General features: G+C 41.2%; 1 protein-coding gene across 3 annotated transcripts; it reads left to right on the top strand.

Moving 5' to 3' along the window:
- The first annotated feature begins 877 nt into the window (after positions 1-877).
- On the top strand, positions 878-6,079 carry MTERF1 (mitochondrial transcription termination factor 1). Of its 3 annotated transcripts, none has more exons than XM_035130295.2 (2): positions 878-1,397; positions 4,734-6,079. In XM_035130295.2, the coding sequence occupies exon 2, from the start codon at positions 4,797-4,799 to the stop codon at positions 5,952-5,954; it is 1,158 nt and encodes a 385-aa protein (XP_034986186.2). In that variant the 5' UTR covers positions 878-1,397; positions 4,734-4,796; the 3' UTR covers positions 5,955-6,079. The 3 variants fall into 3 exon arrangements, with proteins under 3 accessions (XP_034986186.2, XP_034986184.2, XP_034986185.2); XM_035130293.2 differs by having other exon boundaries at positions 883-925; XM_035130294.2 differs by lacking the exon at positions 878-1,397 and adding an exon at positions 1,610-2,518.
- Positions 6,080-19,301: the final 13,222 nt, after the last annotated feature.

Raw genomic sequence — 19,301 nt, forward strand, 5'->3', positions numbered from 1 at the left:
AGTAATGTTCCCGAGAGCAACTGATTGCTAATCAAATCCTTTCCCCATTCTCTGTTGGATTCCACAATATTCTGTCTTGTTCAAAACTTGCCACATAAATTTCTGAAAAAAAGATCTGGTGGATAGCCAGGATGACAATACCAAACTTCCTTATCTGCTTAATTATCCAGTCTTGGACCTTGCAGTGGTAAACTTGTGACCTAACCAAGTCCCAACTGACTGTATGCTGTTGTGTACAAAAACTTCCTCTACATACAGCAGACAACTAAAGAGCTGGACTTGAGTTCTGTCCAATCAAATTTTCCCACAATGATAATTCTGCCTCTGAGCTCAAACATACACACATCATAATGGAACTGACTCACTGAATTTTAAAACTCACTGAATTGAGGCAGTAGTGATGCCAGCATGCCCACCTCTCCAAATTCATACATAACCTGCTGAGTTTCCCTGCAATAGCCAAACATCTCATATTTTAAAACAAGCTGCTGTGTGGGCCTGGGGAGACCAATATACATTCCATTGCATAGAACAGATTAATCAATCAATCAATCGACAAATTTAAAGAGCAGCAGCAGCTCCTTTGCCCCAAAAGGCAAAGGCCGAGATTATCAACAGATTCTAATGACAAATTAGAAAGGAACGTGTTGATTTGTCACTACTTTTTCCTGCGGCAACGTGAGAACACCGTGAAACAAAGAACGCGGGGATCTGATCTAATACCGCCATCTCCTGGTAGTTCGCTTTTTCGGCAAAAGGAAGGCAGGCCTAGGCCTCTCTGCTAGGTGGCAGCACTAAAAAAAGTCATGTAAAACACCCATCGCGCTTTTCCCCTCTTGCACGCGCGTGCTCTTTGGCGCTTTCTGCTTATTCCGTTTGCAAATTTCCACGCCTCCCCAAGGAAGGAAGCGCACAAATGCTGACGGTGAGCAACATTAATTCTGCCACCCACTCTTGCGCGTTGTCTGCAACGCCTTTAAAAGTTTCTCAGACATAGAACACGAAGCTTAAATTTGTGGAAGCAAGATTTTAGCGGCTCAAGGCTAGTAAAGCTGAGGCTAGTAAATAGGGAAGGCGGTGGCAGAGGGGAAGAAGAGAAAAGGAGGGGCAATGTGTATTTCAGTGGTGTGGATCTATGCTAGATTTCTGAAGGAAGTTAAAACTCCCATCCGTGCCGTATCTTCTCTAGGAATTAAAATGCTGTTGATTTCGAGGGAGCTGATATTTCATTAAGCAATGCAAACCTAGGGCTCAGGCTTGTTTTCCTGTTTCCGATTTCGCCGCGACAGCGCAGTCCTGCACATTCATGTCTACTCAGAAGTGAAACCCCCCATTTTTCCGTTTGTATGTGGAAAAAATGCCTTTCTTACAGGTCACCCCAGGGTCTCAGCAATGGGGTGAGAGGCAAGCTTTTTTTTTTGGAGGGAAGATATCTGTGCACGCCCGCGGCATCACCCGCGCCGCCCCAAATCTGCGGTTGCCTCTTTGTAAATTGTAACCGAATACAGTAAACCCGGGTCTTATTTCGGAGTTAACGTATACAGATCCATGGGCGTAGCCAGGATTTATTGTAGGGGAGGGCAGGTATTATGTTGGGGTGGGGAGAAACTGAGTTAACTGCTATGCAGTCGGTCAGTTAAATGTTATTATTTACTTGATTGACGGGGCTGCCTCCCCTGTCCCTCACCCCCCCCCCCAATCCCCGGCCACGCTCATGTACAGAACCTGGCTCATACCAAAATAAAAACTTAGTTGGTCTTTAAGGTGCTACTGAAGGAATTTTTTTATTTGGCTGTAAATGAGGTGAAGATCCAGTGTTTGGGAATGATGCATTCCCTCAGTGGAAACGGTTTAGGAACGTAGGAAGCTGTCATACAGAGTCAGACCTTTGGTCATTTACCAGTAGCTCAGTACAGTATTCAGCAGAGCGTCTCCAGAGTCACGGCCAATCTTTCGTAGCCCTGTTTCCACATGCAGGGAGTCATGACCTTTTGTGCCAAAGCACCACTAAGCCCCAATTTAATGAATTTATTTCAGTGTATCTGAATATTGTTTGTCTTGCACTTAAAGTGCCAATTATTATTAGTAGTAGTATTAATTAAACTTATTCATTACTGGTAACATAGTCCATTTACGGTATAATGTGGTATCATAATATAAAAACATGCAATGCCAACAATTTAGAACACAACAATTTAGAACACAACAAAACATTCCTTTCTGGTAGCCACTTTTTGTAAAGTGCATAACATTTTTACAAAAAAACCACTCTATTGATATGGCCACCACAGAATTAATACTGTAGGGTGAGGATCAGGGCTATGCACTTAGTCTCACCCACAACATCATTTATTTTACCCTCCTTCCAGCAAGCAAGTTTTATGTGAAAACAAAGCCCAACATGTGAGCTCCTGGTTATGAACAGAGAGTGCTATGTACACTCTATGTAATTGGGACAAGCAGTCAGGACACCGTGCAGTTGGTTGGCTAGAGCCTTTCCCAGCATCCAAATGTGTGGGTACGTACACATGTATTATTCTGTGGCTCCTCTTTGCTGGTGTGAATTGTGCATCTGCAGTGAACTACAGCAGAGCATTTTGGGAGGATGCAAAAGAAAGGGGGAACTGCTTGTCTTTTTAACTTCTCTTTAAAAGTATCTCATATGCTAACGGAATCATACTCAGAGAGTAGGCCCTTTGTTACTTAAGTCCATTGTTTTCAGTGGGTTTACTCTTAACACAACTAATGTTTATTACAGTATTCTATGGCTGAAATTTTATATACACTTAAATCTGAACCATTTTACTGAGAATTCCCATTAGTAATGGGGTTAGAACTGCACCCTTAGTCTGGTTCCTGTGCATTAAGAATACAATTCTCTGTTTGTAATTCTCTGAATGCAATTTGCTGTTTATTTCACCTCCAGAACCTTTGCACAAATACTAGAAGGCTAGTAAGAAAAAAATGGTGTGGCTAGTATTTATCTCCAAGACAGGTATAATTATTCTGAAGTTGTTGTTATTTCATAAATTTATATAATGCTTAATACGAGACCAGGCTCTAAGCGGTTTACAGAAAGGATAAAATATATATGCACACAAATATACAAATAATGAAACTGAAAAAGTTACAACACTGGATAAAAGTCCTTCAAAAGCAAAAACAGAGTAGCATAGTTTGAAAACGTCTTAAGAGTCAGAGAACTTACTCAGTAGCCAGGACACTAAATTGCTTTAAGGTGGATGGAAGGTTGGAAAGAGGTACAGTGCGCAGCCATCTGGACCTCACCCAATTCCAACCACATCCACTTCCCCATAACTACCTTGATAGGAGTACCATTCCCTTCCGTCTTCCCTCAGCCTCTTGCTAAAGCACATCCTCACTTACAATATTCAGCATTCACATATTATTCACACCCAACTATATTCACACCCAACTACAGTGGTCCCTCGACTTATGAATTTAATCTGTTCTGAACGGACCTTCATAAGTCGAAAAAATCGTAAGTAGAAGCCAATGGGGGAAAATAAAAATCGTAAGTTGAAAAAATCCTATCTAAACCGCATCCAAAATGGCGGACGGAGCTCCGTTCGTAACTCGAAACATTCGTACGTTGAGTTATTCGTAAGTCGAGGTACCACTGTACTCCCAACTAATTTCCCAAATCACTCAAACTACATAAACACAAATCATACAACACCCAGTACTCATCCCTTTCTAATTCCCACACCTTCAACCCATCCACCAATATGCATGTATACATGCTCCACCCACCCATTCTTTTCAGTTTTTCCCTCTCCATCATCAAACCGCTAAGACTTTATTCACTCTACTAAAATGTACTGCAAAATTACCAGGAGACACAGGCTGAACTGTGTAGCATCTATCTATCCGGAGATGTACTCTCCTAGATAGCAATCTGGCTCTCGCTCAGGTTGCTATCTCCCACCTACGACTCCCCCAAGCTTCTTCCACTGGGGAGGAAAAAAGAATGCTTTGATGGTGTTTCCTGCTTGGCAGGGGGTTGGACTGGATGGCCCTTGTGGTCTCTTCCAACTCTATGATTCTATAAACACGTAGCAGCGATTCCAAAAAATAGACCACAGGCAATTATACTTCATCCAGCAGAGCTTTACCTGCTACTGAAGGCAAATGAGCATAATGGTCACAAATCCAATACATACTCAGGATTGGCACAGTCCATTAAAAAATCCAGTTGCAGCACTCACAATAAAACTTACAAACTTATAATAAGACTAAACCTTAACACTATAGCATACACCAGAACAAAGGGAAAGAAAGAGAAAGTGAGTGAGACCCAGGCTCCTCCTGGTATTACTAATATAGTCAGCATGACATTGTCAGAAAGATAACAGAACCAGTTTAAACCAGCTGTACTCAGCTTCCCAGAAGGAATATAACCCAAACAAAAACCTTCCTGTTTCTTTCACATAGAAAGAAAACCACCTAGAACCCTCTTGAATTGATCAGAATAGGAGAGATCTCTACACATCAGATCAATACTATTTGTACTAAGAAATGCAAACTGATGGGTGGAATTTCCCACACAAAAAATAATAACCCAACTAGAAGGGGGTTGCTAACATTTAATTCATTCTCACAATGAATATGAATATTTAAAAATGTGTTAAACAAATAAGTTATGAATAGCTTGTTCATGAATGCTTCCTTACAGTTTATTATAATTCTCTCTCCTTGTCTCTTACTTGAAGATCCTGGACTGACTGGAAGTACAATTTTTATTCAGAGATTTGTAGTGCCTGGTTAGCATCGCAATGAGAGGGCTGGTGAACATGAAAAATAAACTGCTTTTCAACATGAATTTACCTTGGCTTATCAAGTTGTCTACAGACATTATATTCAGAGGGGATTCCGCTAGGTTTCTTTGCCTTAAGATTGATAGCTCCAGTGATGAATTGGACAAGGAGAACAACATTTTAGTGAAAAATCTGGCTGGTATGGGCGTGGATGTCAAAATGGTAAGAAAACGACAGCCTGGTGTTCTCAAGAGGCAGATCACCAATGAAGATGGCCTGAAGATTTTTTTGCAAGGAAAAGGGGCTAACAGAGAAGCCATTGCCAGTATAATCTCACGTTATCCACGTGCCATCACTCGCTCACACCAGTCTCTCAAAGAACGCTGGGAAATCTGGCGAAGCATTTTGATGACCGACATGGAAATTGTAACAATCCTGAAACGTTCCCCTGAATCCTTTTTCCGTTCTGGGAATAATGAAAACATGCAGAAGAACATTACCTTATTTCGTTCTATTGGACTGACTTCTAAGGATCTTTGCAACATGCTGACCAGAGTTCCAAGGGTGTTTTCTAACAGTATAGAGCTCAATAAACAAATGATAAGCCTCTTGAATGACATCTATTCAGATCTAGGTGGAGAAAAGCCAGATGACTTTGTAAAACAGATAATTTCTAAAAATGTCTTTATCCTCTTACGGAGCAGCAAGCAAGTGAAAGCAAACGTTCAGTTTTTGCAGTCATCTTTAAGTCTGAGCAATGAGGAATTTCTAACGCTGTTGCATGGGCAAGGAGGTGATGTTCTGGATCTCTCTAATGAATACCTAAAAAAGACACTTGCAAACGTGAAAGAGAAACTGTTGTCTCATGGGTGCTCTGAAATAGAGGCAGATATGTTTGTCCTTAAGCACATTCGCATTCTATACCTTTCTCCACAGAACCTGAATGATAAAATAGATTGCCTCTTGCAGGCAAATATTAACATTAATCTAATACTGAAAAGTCCTCTAGTTCTGGACAAAAGCATCAAAACTATAAGTAATCGTATTGATGAGCTGGGAAAGCTAGGCTATAACTTTCAAATCCATGGGATTGGAATTCTTGCGTTAAGTAAACAACGATTTGAAGCAAAATTGGAAAAGTTACAGGCAGCAACAAGTTTGCACGGCTCTAATTGATGTGCGACCACCAATGCATGGGTCTTTTTTGACCCAGAAGAGGGCAAACGGGCGTGGGGAGGGGTGGTAATGGAGGCGAATGGGCTTATGCATGCTCCACCATCCCGTGGGGGGGGGGAGAAATTGCACCCGGTGCACCCGGGTGCAAAATGGTTGCTGCCTGTACAAAGTACATAATAAATATTTTTTATTTTTTAATTGCCTGATGTGACCAAAGAAACGGAAAGGAAAACTTACGGAAGAAATAAATAAATGGCACTGAGGTTAAAAATCATTTAGCCTTGCTGTACTTTTTTTGAATTAATAACTATTCGTGGCTATTCTAAAATTTCAAAAGTGTTGGTTTTAATAGGATCTGGTGAATGGATGTGCTTCAAATCTAGGAATATCTTTACATATCCTCCCTGATATGCTACATTTCTACATTGATTTATTTAAAGATGGAGCCTTCTAACCTGATAGCTGAAATGATGCAGTAGCAATGAAGCATTACTTCTTGTATTTGCTGAATGTATGTTTTCCTATTTCTTGTGCCTCTTTCCTGCTCTTTTAAACGGAGCATTGTATTAAGTTGCCTATGTATTTCTTGGCTCAGGTTAAACTTAAAATGAATGTTGCTTTTCTGTGTAATTCCACCCCCCCACCCCCCTTGCCTTTGATGGCCACTTAAGGAACTGTAATTTTTTATACATAACAAAACTGAAACTGAAACATGGTAGGCAGAATAGCAGCTATTTTCTTTTTGGTATTTAGAGTGAATTAAAATAATAAATCAATGGGACAATAAAAAGAGTCTTTGGAGGGAACGTAATTTATAAGGGAGGAGCATGATTTAATTAAATATTTTTTTTTAAAAAAACAACTTTACATTCAGCCCACCCATTAACTGAAATTTCCATGAAGAATTTTATCAGTTGAACCCAGAACTTCTTTTGACAGTTACTATGGACGTTAAAATGAAGATGATATATGGTGGCAATAGCAGTCAAGTGGAAAAATATATACGACTAATTGACAGCTAGAAAGGGCAAGCTCTCTTGTGGTTAAAACATCCACAAGATGAAAGGATAGAAGTCTTTGGGGAATAATTCACCCTACAATTTACTGCTACTAATTACGGGTATGTATGAAGTATGCACCATGCTGTAAAAACAGTCAGGAATAATTTGTGTTGGCCATTAGTGGTAAAAATAATCTATTAAGCTTTTTTAAAACAACCCTTTTGACTATAAATTCTAAGCAATTATGTTCCTGTGGATGATTAGAACTCATATTGTATCCTTGAAGAAACAGAAGTTTGTTTGAAACAGGATGCATCAGACAAATCACAGTGAGCTAATCTTAGATACTCTTCTCCCCTGGAATCCTTAGAGAGGTCCTCATACTGTTTTTTCCTTAGAAAAAAATGTACATAGTTTTCTTTCTCTGCAGGGGAGTTGCCTGCTTATGAGAAATTTGTCATGTGAAGTTGTTTTTTTTAACTTAATCTGTAAAACATGGATTCTACATTTAGAGGACTTCAAAGGAGATGGCAAGTCAAATTCTTGAGTGACGTAAATGTTGACTTAGTGATTGTTGTGTGATAATTATGGGATCTGCAAAGTAATGTGTATTAGTATTTTAAATACATTTATGTATTCACAATAGTATTTTTTTATAAAAAAAGACAACAACTTGTAATTCAGTTTCTTAGAAGACAATTTATGTGTAGAAAGTTCCTTGGATGGGTTGAGCTGTACCCTAAACCCATGGTTTGTACTAATATAAGTTATAGACATACAACAGGAAAACTATGGTTTGGAGTCGTATATCTTTTGTTTTCTATCTGTCCAGCACTTTGCTTCGTAAGTTGACTCCCACCTCCATGGTACAAAGGACCTATCTTGGATTTGCAGTGGCCTGTGAGTTCAGACAAAATGGCAAACCTCATTTGGTACAGTGTTATGTAAAACAGCTTCAAGCTGTCGAAACAAAATTTTAAAATATCCTTCCAGTACCACCTTAGAGAGCAACTAAGTTTGGTATGAGCTTTCGTGTGCATGCACACTTCTTCAGATACAAGACACTTGTATCTGATACAAGACACTTGTATCTGATACAAGACACTTGTATCTTCAGACACTTCTTCAAGCTGTGGTTTCTGTTCCTATTTTGTCCCCATCAAACCACAATTTCTGTGCTGGCTCGGGGGGTGGGGTGGAGGGGCGGGTCAGACATTAAAACAAAGTGTGGTTAGCTAAACAAATGGTTTTGTGTTATAGCTGAACCCAGCACAAATCTATTGATTCTTAATTCAGAAGTGAGCAAGTGTTCAGTAGGGCTTACTCCCAGGTCATTGCAACCTTTTATGTTGAGCTGTTAGGGAGCACATGACTGCCCACTTTTCCTGCCCTCTGCATGGAAGTGCAACCACAGGACTATTGTACGCATTGGATAGTTCTAGACTAATACTACTTTGTTACAGCTCTTAGACTGCTGCTCTTGGACCATTTCAAACATCAGGCAAACCTGAATGTGCCACCAAGGGCACACTAAACAGGGAAGTACAAACAGACCTGTGTTTAAGTGTTTTATGGCATGCCATTTTGAAAGAGTTTCTTTTCAAAAGCAGCATATAAGGCTTCCTGTAATTTTGAGGAAAGACCATAGTTCACTGGTAGGGCATCTGCTTTCCATGCGGATGTTCCCAGGACTGGCAGTTTCTTCTTTTCCTCTGTTCCTAAATAAGGACTGCAGAGCTACAGAAGCAATAAATGTGAGCCGCTTTTGCCAGAAGGAAATGAACTGTGAAGGTTCTATAGGGAGCGGAGATATTGGCGGCAACAAGGAACACACAGAAGGGGATTATATCCAATTGCTAGTGCCTCAGAGGACTGAACAACGTTAAGAACTGGAGCTATGAAGCTGAAAGCCAAGAGCAGGAATCCTGGGCATATGGTGTCTCTTTTAAGTATGCTAATTATTCATGTTTGTTTCTGAGGTGATGGAAGGAGACAGCACAAAACACAGCTTAGAGCCTAACAAAGGTTCGAGGGTGTGTTGTTTGCACAGGGTTGCCCCCCTCTAACAAAGGTAAAACTTTTTTTTTTGTAGTCTTTGTAATAAGCAAACAACTGGAGGCTTTCACCTCCCCCTAGGAAAAAAAAACCCACACACATTTATTTTGTGGTGTGCACCATATGTTCCTTAAAAATAATGTTGGGTTTTTTTGAAAAAAAATCACTTGGAAGAGTCATGAGACAAGGACATTTGCCACCAGCTGGAATTGCCGTAGCTGTATAAAGAGCCCTCTAACTATTTTGTTTTTGACATCATGGAATTCACTGCTGACACATTTCATAAAGTTTGCATTTCTAGAGCTTCCAGCAGATAGAAGTATATTTGTTAGCTGAAAGGGCTTGATGTGCAGGCGCTTTGGTCAACTCCTGGCTGAGAAGAGTTGGAAGAAGTGATGCCTAAGTGGTGGCAGTTTTCTTGAAAATTTTAAATTGCTATTTTTTTCTGGAAACTTGTCCTATGCTAATTAGAGTTATTTATATCTGAAAATGGAATGTTTTCCACAGAAATTTTTCTACCCCATCTTTCCTCCGAATCACAGCAGAGCAGGAAAAAAAAAATACTTCGCTATCACTCCTCTATTTCTGAACCAAATTGCATTTCAAAAATCTCTGCATACTTAGTTTGGCTGCAAGCAAATATTCTCTTGACCATTCTGGACATCCAGTCTCCATAACTAGGAAACTTTCCTAATAATAATAATAATAATAATAATAATAATAATAATATAATTTCCTGGCTGGGGCTGATGGGAGTTGTAGTCTTAATTCTCAAAGATAACATTTACAGCCACTTTGACAGCTCTGAATACTTACACACACCTGTGTCTAGGCAGGTATTCCCAGGTATTCAACTATGGAGCAGTTGCAGCAACAGGGGACCACTTCCCCTCCACCAGTTCATGTACCTTCCCCCAACGGGCTGCATGCACTCGGCCTGAGACATTGCCCTTGTGGAAACTGCCTCTGCTCCACCCTCTTCTATTCTCTCCTGGTTCTGGGAGATAGTGGTTCAGGAGAGGGTGAGGAAGCACTCGGCCCTTCATTTGCCTGGTGTGCCTCTTCCACCAGCTCTGAAGCTTCCCATACTTCTGATTCTTGCCTCCTGGCTGGTACAGGTCCCCACAAACCACTGCCCCCCTCTCCTGAGTCAGACTCCAGTCCCCTTCCCCCCCTCATTGTACCCTCTTCAACATCTTGCCAGTCCCCGACATGTCCTTTGTCAGTGCTGCAATTTTTAGGGCCCCGGGGAAATTAGACTGGCCTTGACTAGAGCCAGGGCCTTTTCAGCCATGGCCCCGGCCTGGTGGAACGCTCTCCCACAAGAGACCAGGGCCCTGAGGGATTTGACATCTTTCCACAGGGCCTGCAAGACGGAGCTGTTCCGCCAGGCCTTTGGGCAGGATGCAGTTTGACTTACTTTCCTTTGTATAAAACAAGCCCGAAGGAGGCCCCCAACCTGTTCACAGGTCCTTGTATGATCAGTGGAAAGAGTTGATTCTGGCAAGAATTAACCACTCTCAATTCCAACCTGATAATTGCCACCTGCCCAGATTTGAACTTGTCTGAATTAATTTTAAGATGTATTTTAATTAATTGAAGTCTGTTTTTATGCATATTGTGTTGTTTTTATGCATATTGTGTTGTGTTTATGATGTTAGCCGCTCAGAGCTCGACCTCGGCCGGGAAGGTAAAGGTAAAGGGACCCCTGACCATTAGGTCCAGTCGTGACCGACTCTGGGGTTGCGCGCTCATCTCGCATTATTGGCCAAGGGAGCCGGCGTATAGCTTCCAGGTCATGTGGCCAGCATGACAAAGCCGCTTCTGGCAAACCAGAGCAGCACATGGAAACGCCGTTTACCTTCCCGCTGTAGCGGTTCCTATTTATCTACTTGCATTTTGACGTGCTTTCGAACTGCTAGGTTGGCAGGAGCTGGGAAGGTCGGCCGGGAAGGGCGGGATACAAATACAATGTTGTTGCTGTTGCTGTTGTTTTGTTATTATTATTATAAAGTAAAAACAACCGTAACTGTAAAATTAACTTATTTTGTAAAAGGAAATATACAACAGGGAAAGGTAATTGTTAAAACTTGGACTGCACAGCTGATTGATGCTGTTTGTTCCAATGTACAGGCTCAATGTGTTCTGTGAGGGAGATCCACGCAGAGAAATTTCTCGTGCCAGTAAGTCTCCAAAGTGAAAACAGGTATGTAAAGAAAATTTGTGGAGATTCAGTAAAGGAACAGGGAGCAGTTGGAAGATCAAAGGAACTGGAACGTAAACAAATCCCAAGCTACACACACTGAATCTATGAAAAATGCCCTGCTGCCGTCTTTGCTGAAGAGATAAAGTTAGTGTGGAATCCATGCAGAATCCATGCTGGATGATTGAAGACAAGCCAGTCTTGGGCGATTAAGAACACATCTGCACTTGTTGTTTTGTCAGAGTCAATTTGCCATGGTTTTGATGAATTGAAAGCACATCTGGTATCTGGAGATTAGGCAGCATGCCTTTTGCACAGACCGTTAGTTTTTCGGACTTCTGCATTGTCTCTGCGAGATGGTTTTGCAGATTTCCAGCAAGATAGACCAAGTGAAGATTCAAAGAAGGCTGACTGTTTATTCCCTCCTCTTCTGACTCAGTGATGCTCCTGAACTTGAAAAGGAACTTGAAAATACATAATTTGCTTTCATAGAGAATCCTGTTGGCATTTGTCTTAGAGTATATCATTCATCACTATTCTGGCTCGCTATAATCTGCCAGACTTCTAGATAATAAATTTTAGTTGCATTTAAGTATTATTTATTTGTAGTATTTTTTTTTTCCCACCTTTCACCACAAGATTCCAGGGCAGGTTACAGAAATAAAATATAAAAGTATAAAAACAAGCAAAACTATTTCAATTATGAAACACACAAAACCATTCCAAATGGAACAGACAGCATACATTCAGCAAAAGTGATGGATTTTGCAAAGCAATAGGTGCCATTGCCCCAGGCCTCATGCTTTGAGGGGTTATATCAGCATTGGCAAACTTGCACTTTTAACTAAGAACAGAAAGCAAGGGGGCCCTTTCAGCATCTTTAAAAGGTCTCATGAAAGGTAAAGGTAAAGGGACCTCTGACAGTTAAGTCCAGTCGCAGACGACTCTGGCGTTGCGGCGCTCATCTCGCTTTACTGGCTGAGGGAGCCGGCATTTGTTCACAGACAGCTTCCGGGTCATGTGGCCAGCATGACTAAGCAGCTTCTGGCGAACCAGAATAGCGCACGGAAACACCGTTTACCTTCCTGCCGGACTGGTACCTATTTATCTACTTGCACTTTGACGTGCTTTCGAACTGCTAGGTTGGCAGGAGCAGGGACCTAGCAACGGGAGCTCATCCCGTCACGGGGATTCGAACCGCTGACCTGAGTGGCAAGCCCTAGGCTCTGTGGTTTAGACCACAGCGCCACCCATGTCCCTATAAAAGGTCTCACACTGGCCTTTTAATAATAAATCCTGACCATATCAGGATCTCCTTCACAGTGATTATGTAGCTTCCTGCAAACACTTTATCACAAAATAATTTGCCCTAAAATTCAGGAAAAATTGTGCTGTTGAAATGCAGCTTGGCAAAAAGTTCATTTATCTGCACTAAATTAAATGCAGAATGTCAGAGGGAACACTGGAGCGATAAAAGATTCCCTTGCCCTCAAAAGCAAGCTTATTTTCAGGTTTAACAGTTCTCTGGAACTTCTTAATTTAAAGCTGATATGATTGATACTAGAAGCTAAGGATTTACACAATAAAATATCACATATACTATTGCAGCTCCTTTATCTTATCCTCATTGAAATGTATTGTGGAAACAAATCCCCTTCACCATGCATAAGCCCCAGTCAGAAATAAAAAGTGCAGTCAGGTATGAATATTAATAAATATTTACTGGTAGCCAGGTCATAAGAGTGCTAAGTACAGGAAATAGCAACCAGATTTATTGCGGTTATGGTGGGGTGTCTGGTAGCGTATAGCCATGCTGGCAGTGAGGTGGGGGCTGTGTGGATGCGCCAGCAAATGGATCAGATTGCCTGGCAACACTCCTCTTGGTGAACCCATGTGGTGCTAACTTTGCTGTTGCCTTGCCCTGTCCCAGGCCCATCCAAGTATTGGTGGCACCAGTGTCAGGGGGACAGCTCCAGCAAAACACACAGCGTATGATTCATGCCCCACTGTTCTAGCACAAGTACACCAACAGAGTGTGCGCGCGCCAATGTTCAGTTTCTACCCCTGTGCCCCACAGGACCAGCCCAAGGCATTTTGCAGCCTGAGGCAAAGATGGTAGTTCCTTCTACAGTCCATGTAGAAAAGCCCCTAAGGGGGTCCCTGCACCAGGACAATCTAGATGGATTTTATTTATATCTATAAGATTTTGCAGACTTTGGCTGTGAACTGGGGCCCTCCCCCCCCCCAAATTCAAGTTGCACCCTACTGCTTCAAATTGGGCCCCACTGGCTAGCCCTGAGTCTCATAGTTGCTGGGCGTGAGTTGCCCTGTCCTTGCATAGAGCCTTGCATTTACAATTTGGGGAGAGGGGAGACTGCGGCACTGGGAAGCGGGCAGGCTGGCAAGGTCCTCCTATCCTACCCCATTTTAAATTCTCATTCCTGTAATTTTGTCTATGGCACTGTGAACATTACAACTGTGTTGTAATTGGACAGTAAATAACTTGCCTTGAAATATCACTTCCATTTAAAGGCATTCATAGGTTACTAAAGAGGGTCTTACAAGGGTGTGGTGTGTGTGTGTGTGTGTGTGTGTGTGTGTGTGTGTGTGTGAGAGAGAGAGAGAGAGAGAGAGAGAGAGAGAGAGAGAGAGATGGTGTTATTGTTGAAACGTTAAGGATCCTACCAGGAATCATACTCAGAATAAAAGACAAAGAATGGTTTGTACAGTAGTTGAACTCGGTGACCTGACCTGAATCCCCAAGTCCCTTTGCTCATGGTACTTTGACATACTGTGTATTTTTCAACCCTCTTGTTCCTTCATAGTCGTGAGAGAATCATTTGATTCCCAGAGTAACAGTTTATTTGCAGATCTTTCCAGTTTATGTGTTCCATTAATAATTTAAATGTGCAGATTCCATGAATCACGGCTTCTCCTAACATCTTGGCTGGTATTCAACGTATGCTATAACTTTGAGGGCACTGTAGGGCAAACTTTAAAGATAAAATTGATTGTCATTTTGTGTCAAGAAGCATTGAAACAAAACAATAATCCAATGTTCAGAGATGCAATAAACATGTCTTTCCAGAGCTCATATGTTTGGTGCTAGCTGTAAAATTAAATAATTGCCTTCCCTGAAAGTTCAGTCCAAAGAAACGGCCCTAGGAACATTGAAAACATGAACATTATCCTATGCTTTTCTCCTCTAAGCATTTTGTTCATCACCTACCTTGGGGAAAAGCTATAACTCAATGGGAGAACATCTCCTTAGGATGCAGACAGATTCCCCCCACCTTGGGAGGAAGGATTAACAATTTGTTCTCCCATTCCACCTTTTGAACCCTACCAGTAAGGAGGCCTAAGCTGGATGCTCCAAGCTTAGACTGCATGGCTTAAGCGAGCCATCTTTATGTTTCTATACAAATAATTTAGAAACATTTACCATTTTGGAACCTAAGTTATACTGCCTGTTTTTTTCTTGCTGCTATGTGGAAAAAGCACATGAATCTGTCCTTTGAAGAGCTTGTAAGTAAACCATTTTAAAGTTAGCAAATACATTATTTTTCTATGCTAAGGGAAGTGTGGAACTTTGGAAGAAACTTAGAAGGGGGTATGAAGGGGGTATTTTAAAGGTCAAACAGCCTATACAGTCATACCTAGGTTTAAGTACGCTTCGGTTTGAGTACTTTCAGTTTACTCCGCGGACCCGTCTGGAACGGATTTATCCACTTTCCATTACTTTCAATGGGAAAGTACGTTTCAGGTTAAGTACACTTCAGGTTAAGTACGGACTTCCAGAACCAATTGCACTCATACTTCAGGTTAAGTACACTTCAGGTTGAGTACTCCACGGACCTGTCTGGAACGGATTAATCCACTTTCCATTACTTCCAATGAGAAAATTCACTTCAGGTTAAGTACGCTTCAGTTTAAGTACTCCGTGGACCGTCTGGAACGGATTAATCCACTTTCCATTACTTTCAATGGGAAAGTTCGCTTCAGGTTAAGTACGCTTCAGGTTAAGTACAGACTTCCGGAACCAATTGTGTACTTAAACCGAGGTACCACTGTAGTTCCATGCTCTGCTTTGCTGCATATTTTGTATGGTAATTTTAAATCTCTGCTGGGGTTCCCTTGCCAAAGAACACTTGCTCCAAACCTGAATCTAAGAATCCAGGATTATCCCTTTTATTTTAACCACATACAGTGGTACCTCGCTAGACGAATGCCCTGCTAGACGAATTTTTCGCTAGACGAATGGGTTTTGTGATCAGAGGTTGCCTCATAAGATGAATTCGTTTTGTGAAAAATTTGTCTAGCGAATCTCAGTTTCCTATAGGAATGCATTGAAATTCAATTAATGTGTTCCTATGGGCAAAATTTTTTAAACAAAATTTCAATGCATTCCTATGGGATTCGCAAGACGAATTTTTTGCAAAACGAATTGACTCACAGAACGAATTAAATTCGTATTGCGAGGCACCACTGTATCTTTTTTTCCTTTTACCAGATTAAACCTACAGATAGGTTAGAAAAAAGAGAATGAGGCAAAGAAGGAGGGAGAGAAGGCAGCTGTATCAGGGCAATGGCATGGTGAAAGGGTGTTGCCGTGTTGCCCCAAAGAAAATCACACCCACCCTGAAGCTGTTTTTTGCCCTGACATGAAAAAAACCCCACATCAATAGTCTTGTGTCCCATTGAAAACAACAGATTGGGCCTTAGTCGTGTCTAGCTGACATGGATTTCTAAAGTAGTTGGGCCCTTGCTAGATTTTCTGGATTGAAGTCATTTATTTCAGCTGGTTTAAAACCCTGCCCAGGTCTATGAGGGCATAGGGCTTGAAGGGGAAGCAGCAGCAAGTCCAGCAAATATTGTAGGGGTCCTTGGGCAGCTCCAAGAGGCAGGCAGACAAAAGATACAAGTGAAACCTTATATAGGCAGACCAGGCCTGAAGTGTGCAAGGAGCTGGCTGGCTGGCTAGGACCCTCACCTTAGATATCACATTTCCCTTTTTCTCTGTGTTCATATTGACTGAGGACTAGATTATTTTCCATATGACCACCCATTCCAGTTTTCCTTTAATCGTTCTTTTCAACTAAAAAATGTGTAATGGCTTTTTCAAGGAATAGCCTATATACACACATCTTTGCTGGGACCCCACCCACCCCCGTTGAGCAAAACATAAATGAATAGTCTTATTGTGTCTGATGTTATCTGTGTTACATATTGAAGAACTGGAAAGGATGACTGGAGAAAAATTCAGGATAACTGGTTGGGGAAAATGAATCGGCCAGTGGTTGGCCTGCCTTGTGCTTGCTGTCATAGCATATTATAGAAAATAGCATATTTAGGATGTAATCCTGCATAGGGTTGCCAGACTCAATAGAGGACAGGACTTCTGTGCCTTTAATTGTCTTGCTCTCTTTTGAGTCTGGAAACCTTAAAGAGAAACCAGCAGAACCTTTGCTTGGAAATTAAACAAAGGATCTGCTGGTTTCTCTTTAAGGTTTCCAGACTCAAAAGAGAGCAGGGCAATTAAAGGCACAGAAGTCCTGTCCTCTATTGAGTCTGGCAACCCTAATCCTGCACCGTAGTCCCCCAAACTCCCACCCCACCCCAAACAAAGCACTTAAAAGGGTTTTGATGAACCGCTTAATTATGTTTCTGCCAGTTGTAGCAATGATGTCCTAGATGCTATATGATTTTTTAAGTGCATTTTTACAGACACACCACAGAGCACCCGAATGAAGCTCGCAAACTGATTTGGGAACTCCTGCTATACAGCCCCACTGAATGAATGGAATTTACTTAAATCTAAGCAGACATAACTAAGATTAGAATGTTAATAAAAAATAATAATAAAATTTATTTATTGATGGATTCCGTTCCACCAGTGGGAGAGATGGAAAGCACAGCTTATTCTATCCAGAAGAAGCTCCACCAGGCCTCCTCTCCCTACAACTGTGACCTGGGAGCAGCCATTTTGTCACACTGTGTCAGTGGGAGAAATAGAAAGCAGTGTTCATCCTATCTTATTTTTGCTAAAACCCCGGCTCTATCAGGCACCTCTTACTCCTGAATCACACTAGCTGGTCATTATAAGAACAACTGTTTAACAATTGGAGCCTGAGTTTGATACCACCCCCCTTTCCTCTCTGTCCCATTTCCATTGTGTCATGTTTTTTTTAAATTGTGGGCAGGCTGTTCTGGGAGCCTTTTTAGCTGAAGCTAAATGCTTTAAATAAATAATACTTCAACAAGTTTAACACAGGGGAAGCAAAGAGGAAGTATTGTTATGTATTGAAGTTCTCACCCTGGCCAGCAAGGGTATAGTGTATATAGTTTTCACTCAGGTCCACATCAGTTAATTTAGGCGGGAAAGCCTGGGCTGCTGTTGTTTACAATGTTGTCAGCCGGCTGCCTATAAAAGCAGGCAGGCCGGCTGAGCTGTTCAGTTAGTTCTGTTCCAGCTTACTACCGTAATAAAGAGCTGGTTGGAGAAATTGCCATGTCTACCCACAACTTAACAAGTATAAACTACAGGCCAGCTGAAGTTTAAAAGTTCTGCAAGTACTGTAGAATAAACCCTAGCTTTATTGAGGACAGACTGGTGGATTCATATGGCTGTTCCCTCATTTGAGGTACTGTATTTTATTCCCAATTCCTTCAGATAGTTGCATGAAAGTAAACCATGAAATGCTGTTCTGTGTTCAGAAGGCAAGCGGAGTTGGCCAGGGGTTAATGCAGAGGAGCTGTAACACTAGTGGCATATATTTACACATCTGGCTGAGTTTCCTTTCATTTCTGAAACAAATTCAGGGAACAGTTGCAGGCGTAACAAGCTAAACAATCCCTCACACTAGGAACGTATGTCTTGCACTCGCAGCTGCCAAGCTTTTAGTCATGAAAAATGAAAGGAAATAAAAATATCAGTTGCAATGGAGTTTCAAGCAATATCTGTGTGATGGCCATATCATGAGAAGGGGTCATCAGTTTAAAAATTAGTCCCCCTAACATAAGAGCTCAATATAACACAATGCATGTTCTTTTCTTCAGACTGCTACAGGCCCATAAAAGTACATGAAGAAGCATGGAAGGTCTACAACATTCCTTGTGATAATAATTCAGTATGGCAGGCTTGGAATAAAGGTAAAAACAAAATCAGCCAAGTATTCCCTTACATAATGTTGCTTTGACTGGAACTATATAATAAATCTGTACACAATTTAAAAATATTATCATAATCTTAGCTTTACTCCCTCTTTTATTTGAGTTTTTGTAGATTCCTGAGGCGAAACACTTGTGCCCCCCCCCCAATTTTACACAGGGCTATGGCCAGCTACATGGAGAGAATATAGCAGCATAATCTTGAATTCCCCATAAACATTCCACTGTTTTACTGGCATGAATAGCCTTGATGTGTTTAGTGTTATACTGATGGATTGAACCGCAACATCAGGTAATTGAAACCATTCCCAGCCTATCTGGAAAACTAAATGGCCATGCTTTCTTCAGCTGAGCTGAACTATGATTCTGTGGCAGTGAATGAGCATAGCAAACCCCATGTACGGTAACTTTATGATACTTTAGCAAAAGCACTTTTTACAAACTATAGAATCTACAGCATGTGATTATGCCATCTCAAAAAAACAAATTCCAAATCAAAGGAATCCCCAGCAGGAATAGTTTCCAGAGGGGAAGCTGTGTTAAGATTATTGGGGTAAAAGCAACAAAGCGACTTTGTGGGTTTTTAGTGTTTATAATAGAATTTTTATACAGAATAACATATAATAGTAAAAATCAATGGTGGGTTACCAGATAAAAAGCTGAGTTTGGTCAAATCATAGACAGAGTCAGAAATATGGACTTCAGGTTCAATAACCACTCAAGACTAACTACTTTAAAGACTAACAAATTTATTATGCCGTATGCTTCTGTGGGCTGCAGCAGTCCATGTCATCAGATGTAGGAAGTGTTGTCCTGAGTTGCAGATACATGTTTGGGGGTGGGATTGTAAACAATGAGGTCAGAAGGAAATGAATACAGAAAGTATAGACAATGAAAATTACAGTATGTTATTAACAGTGG

Source organism: Zootoca vivipara, chromosome 12 (genome assembly GCF_963506605.1).
Source record: "Zootoca vivipara chromosome 12, rZooViv1.1, whole genome shotgun sequence".
Classification (NCBI taxonomy): Eukaryota; Metazoa; Chordata; class Lepidosauria; order Squamata; family Lacertidae; genus Zootoca; species Zootoca vivipara.

Bases quoted from the DNA above. Each gene is read 5' to 3' on its own strand.
- MTERF1 (XM_035130295.2), top strand. From the start codon at position 4,797: ATGAGAGGGCTGGTGAACATGAAAAATAAACTGCTTTTCAACATGAAT.